The sequence below is a fragment of the Lathyrus oleraceus genome, chromosome 6, assembly GCF_024323335.1.
Source record: "Lathyrus oleraceus cultivar Zhongwan6 chromosome 6, CAAS_Psat_ZW6_1.0, whole genome shotgun sequence".
NCBI lineage: Eukaryota > Viridiplantae > Streptophyta > Magnoliopsida > Fabales > Fabaceae > Lathyrus > Lathyrus oleraceus.
In genome coordinates this window covers 471,410,384-471,421,689 of record NC_066584.1, presented here as the reverse complement: position 1 = coordinate 471,421,689, position 11,306 = coordinate 471,410,384, and the positions used below count along the sequence as shown (strand labels likewise).

The 11,306-nt window shown below is 37.1% G+C and overlaps 2 protein-coding genes across 3 annotated transcripts; one reads left to right on the top strand and one right to left on the bottom strand.

Moving 5' to 3' along the window:
* Positions 1-5,960: 5,960 nt before the first annotated feature.
* On the top strand, positions 5,961-9,175 carry LOC127097920 (uncharacterized). Of its 2 annotated transcripts, none has more exons than XM_051036406.1 (6): positions 5,961-6,093; positions 6,432-6,489; positions 6,585-6,646; positions 7,583-7,644; positions 8,593-8,753; positions 8,848-9,175. In XM_051036406.1, exons 2-6 carry the CDS (start codon positions 6,470-6,472, stop codon positions 9,053-9,055), a joined length of 513 nt encoding a protein of 170 aa, XP_050892363.1. In that variant the 5' UTR covers positions 5,961-6,093; positions 6,432-6,469; the 3' UTR covers positions 9,056-9,175. The 2 variants fall into 2 exon arrangements, with proteins under 2 accessions (XP_050892363.1, XP_050892362.1); XM_051036405.1 differs by having other exon boundaries at positions 6,003-6,144.
* Positions 9,176-9,372: 197 nt separating this feature from the next.
* LOC127097921 (stress enhanced protein 1, chloroplastic) lies at positions 9,373-10,577 on the bottom strand. The gene is made up of 4 exons (XM_051036407.1): positions 10,347-10,577; positions 10,163-10,267; positions 9,846-10,021; positions 9,373-9,624 (listed from the first exon to the last, which is right to left on the bottom strand). The coding sequence occupies exons 1-4, from the start codon at positions 10,396-10,398 to the stop codon at positions 9,520-9,522; spliced, it is 438 nt and encodes a 145-aa protein (XP_050892364.1). The 5' UTR covers positions 10,399-10,577; the 3' UTR covers positions 9,373-9,519.
* Positions 10,578-11,306: the final 729 nt, after the last annotated feature.

Sequence of the window (11,306 nt, the reverse complement as noted above, 5' to 3'; positions counted from 1 at the left end):
TTTTAGGTTGTGAATCAGCAATTAAGAGTTATACCCACCCAAGGCCTTTATGGGCATTTCCTATCCTTATGAGGGTAAAACTGTCCTCACTATTGAGAAGTAAGTAGTTTTATCCTTTGGATGTAAAAGGGACATCGTAGGGTCATCGATTGGTCATTGAAGGCAACATTTGTAAGGATACCTTAGCATTCGAAGGGACGATCATCATTTAACCGTAGGCTACAACGAAGGGTCATCGAGGGACAAAATCATATATTCGCAGGCAACATCCGAGGGACTATGATTTATTTTATAGGGACATGATGATTTAACCGAAGGGTCTTTGCTAGGTGTATCCCCACATTCGCGGGACATGACCATAATACCGTAATATCGTAAGGCAACAAAGAGAGGTCCAAGATCACATATTCAAAGGCAATATTTTACAATCGATTAGGTAGTTGTAATCAATTAGGTAATTAGGTCCATATTAATTAAGTAATTAGGATGAATCTCCACATTAAAATCAATTAAGTAAATAGGATGAATCTCCACATTAAAATCAATTAAGTAAATAGGATGAATCTCCACAAGGGTATCCCACAAATAAAGTGGGATACCTAGCAAGCTACCCTCTTCGGGAGTATGTGAGTCCTTACAATATTCAGCAAACAGGTTAGAATACCAAATGGGGGTGCAATCGAGGATTGCACCGCAAAAGAAACACAGCAGTAGGAATGTCAGGCAAAATAACGCATGATTAAAACAGAACAGATCAGATAAGCATAAAACAGAACAGCCAAAATATTAGCGACTGTCACGTTCGCCTCTGCCTCGCCTAGCGAAGGTTTAGCGAATACTCGCTACATGCTCGCTTAGCGATGTGCTAGCGAGCGGCTGAGGGTTTTGAATTTCAGAACAGTACGATCTCAGCATGCTGCACGCCCTATGGCATTCAATTACAGAAATAACATGGTCAAACATTCAGGGTATTCAGGCATATTTAAACTCATATGCAAACTCTAATTACATATCCAGGAATTCAATCATGATGCATTATGTATTGAGATTACAGATTGGAAGTATAAAACAGTAGTGATGCGCAAACCTGTTTGCAATTGAATTGCAACGTTGAATTGGCAGATCACCTTTGGTATCGGATTGAGTTGGACGGAGGTAACCTTTGTGCAGATGAGTTGCCTTCAGGGTTTCCTTTAGGGTTGCTCTGAATTCTCTCGGTTAGCCTCCAAGGTTTGATTGCTAGGGTTCCGATTCGTCCCCTTCTCCTCCCTTTCTGACTGAAATGTTGGTATTTATAATGGTTTGTTGTGACCTAATGGGCTCAGAATGAAGCCCAAAATTTTCTGGTATTCGCAAGCTTCGCTAGGCGAGTATTGTAGCGAAGGGTTCGCTAGGCGAAGGATTTGCTCGCCTAGCGAGCATGCCAGTTTGGGCCATTTTCTGGATTTGGCCATCTGCGAGCTGGGTTTTGGTTCCTTTAAGATCAGTGTCTTGAAAAATGAATTGAAGTGTCTTGAAAAATGTCTTTCAAAATTAACGGGCAAATTTTGGGGTATGACAAACATGAACTTCATGCAAGAGTCGCAGCGGAGGACAGACAGGTCCTACAACACTGTTCTAAAGTCTCTGCAAACTATCACAGATTCACAAGCCCATCAGCAACACTACCACCAGAGACACATGACACTCATTGAAGTCACTCAAGGTTCTATTATAGGTAACCTTCGAGAGGTGAGGACCGCTCAGAACGCCCTGCAGGCGAGGATGGATCAGAGAGATCGTCGTCGTACCAGATCCCGTCGTCCACCTCAGGATGGCGAGGGCACTAGTGGTCAGCAATAGGTTGTCAGGTAACTCTTCCCTTATCTTATTTCGAAACATTGGGGACAATGTTTGATTTAAGTGTGGGAGGAAACTCTATCGTCTTTTCTTTATTGCTTTTCTCGTTTTTCCTTTATCGTTTTCTTTGCTGTTTTTAGATAGTTTATTTACTGTTATTTCCTTTTAGTTGTTTATTTTGCTTTTTAGTATAATGCATGAGTTTGACGAGTCACCAAATATAGTATATTTTTAGTACAATCCTACCTCCCCATACCTTTAGCCCCACCAAATTTTTTTTGCAAAAGAAAATAGTGTTATTCCGAGAGTTTTCAGGTTTTAAAGACATGTTTTGAGTAAGGATGCGGTGACTTGGGAGAACTTTGCGAAACATCAGTATTATTTTAGCACCATAGACTTCGTAAAAATAGGAACCACTCCCGAAACCCCATATACCATGGCCCTACTCTTCATTTCCGTATAAGTCCTCAGTAGTTTATCTCAGCAGTCAGCTCCGACCTACGCATCCTCTACGTAGGGGACCGATGCAAATAAGTGAATGATCCAGCAAAACAAAAAAATAAAAGAAAGCAAAAAGGCAACTCCGGTATAGGTGACCCTCACAAAGTCATTTAAACCAAAGAATTGTAAAAATTTGCTACAAAAAGAAAAAGAAAAAGAAAAACTTACCCACTTTTAGTTGGTTCAGAGGTATCTGGCACTGAACTCGGTAGGGTGGATTACGATCCGATCCCCCACAACTATAGTTGGGTCCAATAAAAGGGTTTACACAAATTTATGTGCCAGAAACCCCATGCTCAGATCATAATCACTAACATGCCACTCTACTATGAAGCATGTTCGGATAAGGGGCTTAATGTAATTGTGTCTGAATGAAAAGGACACAAAAAGAGATGAAGAGGCAGACCTAGGTATTGTGGGATAATATGGGTTGGTTAATATAGGAATGAAGTTTATGTCCGTATTTGCGGATTAGTGTCATCATGATACCCTTAGTTCACTCAGTTAGTACCTATCACTGCATCCCGACTTGAACTTAGAATTTTTACCTAAAACATTCGTTTACACAAAATTTTCTTTTATGAGCTTTTTAATGTTTTGCTTGAGGACAAGCAAAGGTTTAAGTGTGGGAGAGTTTGATAACACTAAAATTTACCGTATTTTCGACTCCGATTTCACATGCATTCTAGTTGTTTTATTATCATTTTGTTGTGTTATTGCTATGTTTTCCTTTGTTTTCAGGTTTTTACTTTAATCGGAGCCCCGATCGAGAAAAGGAGCGAAAAAGAGCCAAAAACCCTAAAATTCAGCATTTTGTACTTGTGGTCTACCCCATGGCTGGCGCCATAGACCCTGCCATGACGTGACCAAGCTCAACTTCCACGTTCCCCACTACTTCCACTAAGGCGCCTCATTTTGTGCCTGTGGCGGGCGCCATGGCCTTGTGGCGGGCGCCACAAGAGGAAAGTTTTTCCCTCCAATTTTCAAGTTGAAGGGCATCCTTGTCATTTTCATCTTTTTACTTGCTTATAAATAGAAACTCGAAATCACTTTTACAATCATCCAAACTTAGAGCAGAGGTAAACTCAGAGCAACTTTGTTTCACCTAGGCATATATTCAGTATTATAAAGTGGTAATCGCTTCGCATTGGAGTGTTACCATAATTGTGTAATCGAGTCTGTAATCGAGTTTGGAGCACTTTGGAAGGAAGTTAATCCTGCCGCCATTTTCATTTCCGCTTTGCAATTTATTCAACCCTCCGATTGGAGCAGATTTTTATTACTTGTCTTTATCTTATTTATTTTTCCGCACTCGCTTTACTTTATTTATTTTCCGCACTCGCTTTACTTTATTTATTTCCCGCACTCGCTTTACTTTATTTATTTCCCGCACTCGCTTTACTTTATTTATTTCCCGCACTCGCTTTACTTTATTTATTTCCTGCACTCGCTTTAAATTATTTATTTCTCGCACTCGCTTTACTTTTTATTTATTTCTCGCACTCGCACTACTTTTATTTATTTTAATGCACTTTTACTTTACCATGTCTAACTAAACTTATAAGGTTAGAATGTAAGGATCGTAATTGAACCAGTAATCCGTACAATTGTTCGTAGAAACACTTAAGGGCTATTTTAACTTTCAACTTAAGTTTTCCCGCACTTCAATTCCGTTGGGTAAGATCGAAAGCCGTCCAACGTCTTTTTAAACTTAATTGTTTTTAACTATTTCAAAAACAACGAAAGCGCTTTGTCTAGTTCATTAGGAGATTTTAACATTAAGAAGAAAAGAGATTTTAAAACTATTTTCGGACGCGTTTATAAGTTTAGAGTCTGGTTCGTGAGAACCTCTTTTGGTTAAGAAATCCAGGTTATAATACTTTTCAACTTAGTCAAGATACTATATTTCTTAAAAATAGGTTTACTACTTCAACGCAATGCGCGCCTTTTTATAAGTGACAATAAGAGGGTTTGATTAGGGAGTACAACTCGGTTCTGAATACGCGAAAGCGACAGTTCCTGTTAAATTAGTTCTTTTCAAAGTAGGAAACACTGCCCATAAGTAGTTCTATTAGCAAGTACTTGGATTATCAATTGATTACGTGAATTACATTGGACCCTGTCTTTATTAATTAAATTTATTTCAACACTTTACTTTTCATTGCACACTCAAAAAACCCCTATTTCGATTGCCTTTGATAAACACCATAACAATAGATAACGATAGATTGACACTTGGTCTTTGTGGATTCGACAATCTTTTATATTACTTTGACGCGTTCGTATACTTGCGAAACAAACCGCATCACTAGCACTGAGACTGAATGAATCCGTTCGTGTGGACTGAGTAGGGGCGTTGTCACCATCCAACGCTCATGATCACTCACCACAAGAGGTAACAATTTCTATCACTGATCATGCCAATTCGTAAGGATCAGTGAAGGAAATTTTTTAATTCCTACTGCGTTTTGGATCGCAATTTTCCTTCAATACGCTGAAGGAGGATCCTGTCAGTCGTTATCAAGGTTTTTATAGGCACTCTCAATTGATGGATGTCTGTCTGAAATCAATCATAAGTTAAATTGAGGAACATCAGTTAATCAAAGATTTTTTAGGAAAAATCTCCCTCCATCAGCAGTCTCCCCTTCTATCAGAGGGAATGCGATTGAAAAAATATTGTTGTGGCAATCTTATGCCATTGCCATGAGTAATGTTTCTTTATATTTTTCGTACAATCATGTTCCATCAATTTGTATAATAGGTTTACAGAAAGCAAAACCTTTGGTACATTGTTCATACGCCCAGAAGAGTCGATGGGCATGTCATTTTGTTCCAAAAATAATTTTCTCCATTGTCGTTGTACACGTTAACAAGCCTTTGAATTCTTCTAATTTTTCATCCTCTGTAATATCTCCATCTAACGAACGAACCAAGCTCCTATTAAGATGCTTTAACATCTTCGCGTTCCAGAGCCAGATCTTCATCGAAGGCTTTACTGTCGAATAAATTAAACCGACATTTCTCTTGTGAATATAAGAACATATATGAAGACATTTTGAAGAAAAACTAAAGGAGCAATTTAGAAGATGTGTGAAAAACGAGAGGGAGGAGATGCATTATTTATAGAGTCCCTGAATAAAGGAGTAATCACTACCTCTGACACATGCTCCTAGAGGATGCATGCATGCGCTATTTGCATTGACATCATGTAAATGCATGCGCTATTTGGGATGACGCTTATGTATATTTTATCAATGTATGCGCCACTTAAGATGACTGCTCCTGTTACGTGAAAAATAAATTATTTGAAACGTGATTAGTTTGATAAATTTTTAAAAATATTAGTTATTTTGGTATATTATTTAGAAGAGATTAATTGAAATACACTGTCACTGTAAAATGATTTTACACCATCACTTAATTATAGACGTTGGATATTAAAAGAAGTTTGACTTTTATTTTAAAAATCTATAAAGTAATACAAACGGGTGATGATGATGAACCGACGGTGTGTAAATTTTTTTACACTGATAGAGTATAGTAATTAATCTCTATTTAGAAATACCGGTTATTTTTATATAAAAAAATCTCTTTTAGACTTTTCTTATTATAAAAAAGTTTTTAAAAATCTCAATCAAAACCGTTTAATTTTTTTACACGTTGAGTTCTTTCTTCTTCCTTTAACCTAGCAGCCGCCACTAGTATTCAATAACGCCGTACGCGCCACTGTAATCCAAGCACGCTCCGCCTCTGGTTCGCATTGTGATTATTTTAGTTCTTCTTCACCATCGTTCTATTTCCCCTGTGATTTTTCAGGCTTCTCTAATCTCAATTTTGTTAAAAAAATTCATTATAGCGGCCGAGAAACTCCGTGACGGCAGCTACATTCGCCGTCCGGCGGCTTCTCCCCTCCGCATTGACGCGATCGTCTCGCTATTGACCGCGATTAACTACCTAACTTCTAGTTTATATACAATTCGATTTTGCAATTATAGTTTCGTTTTGCGATTCACTTCATTAGAGATTTTGTTTTGTTGGTTTTGATTTATGCTTGTGAGTTTTGAAGTTAGTTTGTGTGTTTTTTATAATAGGATTTGGCTCTCTTCATACCCTAAGTTTTACAGCAACAATGGGCAAGCCTAATACAAGGTTAATCACTTTTCTACTTTTGAAAGTTTAAGTTGATTTCTTTTTTATTGCTTTCCGTTTATGCAAATCTGAGGTTGAATTTTTTATATGCGCAGATCAGTTTCATCGGAATCTAAGTCCGATCTCAAGATGGAAAAGAAGGAACGATTTTATGCCAGTAAGTTTGGGGGGTCGATTTCTCCACTAGAATTACAACATTATAATTTATGATAATTGCTTTTCCTCGAATAGCTGTGGCCGAATAGTGAGCAGCGGTAGGGTTTGTGGCGCGCTACATTTGGGCTGTGAGCCGGTTAGGGCTCAGGGCGGGCCACTTTTGGGGTGTGAGCCGGTTAGGGTTTGGGGCACGCCACTTTTGGGCTCGACCCGGTTAGGGTTTGGGGCACGCCGCTTTTGGGCTGCGACCCGGTTAGGGTTTGTGGCACACCACTTTTGGGCTGCCAGCCGGTTAGGGTTCGTGGCGCCACTTTTGGGTTGTGAGCCGCTGTTAGCTAAGTTAGCAATAGCGATTGTAGCTGCGACTAATTGCGGCCCCAAACTGCTATCACATCCACAGTTAGTGGTTTAGGGCGAAGTTCCTCAAGACCTTTTTTCTGAACACTTGTCTTTTTTACGGGTTTAAATGTCAACTTGGACCCCTTTTTAGAGTAAAATTATGTTCTTCATTCAGTTATGTTCTGGCTCACAAACCATTGTCATGTTCTTCCTACTTTTTTTGATTTAGTTTTCTTATGTTTTTCTTTCTTTGTTTACGTTTTTATTGCTCCATATGTTAGGTTCTTTAATTATTAACTATGACGGTCTTTTTAATTTTATGTATTTTCTACTTTGAGTGTACACTGATTTTTAGTCCTTGCGGTAGACTGCTATAGCATTTTAGGCGGGTGTTACTCAGTGCTAACTGTGATCATCAACATAGCTTTTCTTAATGATACATTCTGCGTTTTTGCAGTTGTAATAAAATACAACAGTTGAACATAGCTTTTCCTAATGATACATTCTGTTTTATTCACGGAAGTTTATAGTTTGATGCATGTTATTGTAACATGCCTGTCTAGATTTTAATTCCTTGCAACCCCTGATGTTATTGCAGATGTGAAGTCTACTGTTGCTTCCTTGACTGCCCAAAAGTTTGCTAAGAAGTCTATTGCTAAGGTGAGAATTTCATTTGCAGTGTTTGTAGTTAATGACTAGTTAACTGTATTATACTCATGCTGGTTATATAAATCATTGACTGCCCAAAGTAGCATACAATTTTCTCATGTCCTTTAAAAGAAAACCAGTGACATGGTAAACTCGTGATGATATCCAGACCGAGGCTTTACTTTTTATGTAGTTAGAGGCAATGATGATAAAATTTCAAGAAGTGCTCATGATTTTTCTAAAGAACCTTGCAATAATTACAGGTTTTAAGTATTAGCCTTTTGTGTAGTTGAAATTAGATCATGCATCTCAATTTTTTCAGAAGCTCTCGTTTAATTTGTCCATAAGCACTGACAAACATATGTTAGACTTCTTATAATGGCAGTTTTGGGAGTTATTATATCAGTTGTACTGTTTAGTTTTAGGCATAAATAGAGATAGGAATGGAGAAACTGATTCTGGAATAGTTATTAAGTGGTTTTGGAGAGACCAAACTCACGAATTCTTGGAAGGCAGAGACCAAGATTCTCGAATTTCTTGGATGTGGATTGCGTTATATCTATTCTATCTTTGTCTCTCTAAACTTTCTCTGAAGTACTGGTGTGTTATTCTGTATTCATAATATAAACTACTGTTCTAGGCAAATTTTGCAGAGGATTATTCTATCATTTCTATTTTCTTTTCTTTAATATAAACTACATATAAGGACCTTTTCATAAGCGAAGAATTATAACTTTATGTTAATTGAAAAATTCCCACGAGTTAAGAGCTAATCCAAACTAGAACATACTGATTATTTTCAAGATTTGTGGACAAATCTTTACTAAGAATGTCCTGATGACAGGATTTCTGCATTTTATATTAACTGAACCGAAGTTCTTTTAGATATTTATGCTCCTATCATTTTATGTGCAAATCATGAGTGTTATTGATTTTGTGAAAAATGTTGTATTCTGTCAGAAGAAGAGCAAACAACAAAGGCGGCAGGAAAAAAAATTGAAAGCATATAGCCTCTCTTCCCTCTTAGAAACCCTTCCGGAGTTGAAGGAACAGTTGAAGGCACCACCGAAACCACTAGAGGCTAACTTCAAGCTTAACTGTAAAAATAGACAGAAATTAGTGTAAGTGTTTCCTATCATAATTCAATAATTTTATCGGCAACTTTCCATTTGACATGTAAAATAGTATTGGTAACCCTTATTAATTATTCAACAGATTGGAGGAAGGAAAAAATTTGTCTGAGATTATTAAGAATCATTCTTTCCAAACGAATCCTTTGGCTGCCATTCATCAACACTTAAGGAACCAACAACCAGTACCGGTAGTAGAGGAACAACAACCCAAGAAAAATGCGAATGTAAATGGGTCGAGAAGGAGGAAGATGAAGAAAGCTCGGGATGGAGTGCAGTCTATGGATATATAATACCTCTTGTATGGATGTGTAATGGTGTCTTTTTCTTGAGATCTTTATAGTATTGTACTACTGAGAAGCATTACAGTACTTCATTTGTGAATGAAGACATTTTAAGTTTTTTAAGCAGAATCTATAGTGATGTCCATGGTAGTTGGGTAGCTAATTTCTATATCAGAATGAATTGAACAGGCATGACTACTTGCTGATCATACCTAGTGTTAGAATTGTGACCAATTATTAACGTCTATTGTGGCATATACAGCCCTAAAATATAACATGATGCAAAAAACGAACATTGGTTTTGATTCAGCCATCTAAAGCTACAATTACTTCAACCTTTTCAATCAATTATGCAAATTCTTTTCATCCATACAAATATTAAAACAAAATAGTTATAAAAATGTTACTTGAAAAACAAAATTCCATTTGAAACTATAGAATTTACAACAAACACAACCAGCCTAAATATATGATCAGTTCTCTGAGGCTGACTGGAAGATGAAAATCGCCGTCAAGACACCCACCAGTCCGGTCACGGCCAGGGCAACTGTAGGCAATGGACTTGTAAGTCCAAAGTTCTGCAAAATAAAAGTTCTGTAAGGAACATTAAAAATTAAAATTAAACTTGGAAGATTCTACTTTAGATGCATCAGAAAGTTTTATGAACAATCACTGCATATAACCAACTCAATAGCTTAAAAGATCATGAACATCTACATACCTTAATTTTACAACTAGATACCATAAACACTATAAACCTTAAATGATTTCAGTGTAGGTCAAGGTACGTAAAACATACCTCTAGGAGTCCTTTTCCAGAAGTAACTTCAACAGTAATGGCAACTGCAAAGCCAACCATGGCTACCCGGCCTAGCCATACATCCAAACCGTTCCCATCCTTAGCGTTTTGTTCACATCTTATCGAAACTGGCATTGCTTTGCACGCTGTTTTCCTTTCATAATTTCTCCGAATCACTTCAAACAAGTAAAAAAAAAACTACTTAACTTCATACAAACCATACAACAAACACAAAAGCTGCATCTCATTGGTTAAGAATTAAGATCAATTGTATGAACCAAACAATGCTATAGTATAAAAAAGACGAGAATTCTTACTTAGTGGCGAACCAGTGGCGAAGGAGGCTCGAACTGGAGCCAAACTGGGTTTCGGAAACTGAGCAGATGCTGGAGAGACATTTCTTGTGGTGAAAACACGAGCATCTGCAACATAGTTAGAAATGAAAATTGAGAATTGAGAGTGTCTCTAAGAATGTAGAAGAACGAGAGAGAGATGGGTTACGGCGAAGAGAGACGGAAAGAGAAGCAGAAGTTGGAGCTTGAGCGAGTGCCATGGATTGGATGGTGAAGTTGCTGTAATAAACAATCAAATTGCAATTCTGTAGTTTGTGTTATCTCTTTCTATTTTCCTTTCAATAGTGATGATGAAACCACGGCCATTCATATTTCTCACTCATGGATGACTACGTGGCTTCTTCTGTGTTTTATTTACTTTTTGATAAAGTGAGCACCCGTATTGCTCATTTTTAATTTCAAATTCTCTATTACTTATAAAAAAACTAAATTTATTTTTATAATTTTCTTACAAATTTTTAAAAATAAGTTATACTCCTCACACCATAATAACGCTCCTATCACACTACTTTTATCTTTATTTAAATTATACACCTTCTTTCTTTCTACAATTTGACTCATACATATTCAAATCAATATTAATAGTTACTTAAAAAAAATCACATGGACATTGGTAACAACAATTATCCATAAAAATAAACGGTTAAGAGTGTGAATATGGGTATCTTAATATCCACTTCACCTCATACCAGCATATATATGGCTTAAGTGTATTTTTGCGGGAAAGGTACCGTGACTTTGAGTGAATCAACTTCTATCATTTGATAAATTAAACACTCTACATTAAGTCACGTTTCAATCATAATTTTTTAAAATCACAAATCATTTTAAACACACAACTTCATCTAACCCCTCAACACGACCATGTTTTTGCTATCAACATGTCTTCCTACGCACAACGCACATGCATGTTTCTGCTGCCCATTTCCTGACGACCTTCCATTCTCTTAGTCGTCGTTGATATATGTTGCCGGTTTATTTTCATTTGTTTTCAACCTTTCATGTATTGTCATGAGAGTTCGTAGTGCTTTGCGACATGGAAGTTATGAGTTAATCTCGAAGAGAGAATGAAGTGTACTATGATATTACCAATGGATTCGAATGTTAT

What these genes read in the sequence shown, in the direction of transcription:
- LOC127097920 (XM_051036406.1), top strand. Translation starts at nt 6,470, where the DNA reads ATGGGCAAGCCTAATACAAG. An exon ending in GAAGGAACGATTTTATGCCA is followed by an intron (nt 6,647 to 7,582) that starts GTAAGTTTGGGG and finishes ATGTTATTGCAG; the next exon opens with ATGTGAAGTCTACTGTTGCT. An exon ending in CTAAGAAGTCTATTGCTAAG is followed by an intron (nt 7,645 to 8,592) that starts GTGAGAATTTCA and finishes GTATTCTGTCAG; the next exon opens with AAGAAGAGCAAACAACAAAG.
- LOC127097921 (XM_051036407.1), bottom strand. Translation starts at nt 10,398, where the DNA reads ATGGCACTCGCTCAAGCTCCAACTTCTGCTTCTCTTTCCGTCTCTCTT. An exon ending in TCTTTCCGTCTCTCTTCGCC is followed by an intron (nt 10,268 to 10,346) that starts GTAACCCATCTC and finishes ACTATGTTGCAG; the next exon opens with ATGCTCGTGTTTTCACCACA. An exon ending in CGCCACTGGTTCGCCACTAA is followed by an intron (nt 10,022 to 10,162) that starts GTAAGAATTCTC and finishes ACTTGTTTGAAG; the next exon opens with TGATTCGGAGAAATTATGAA.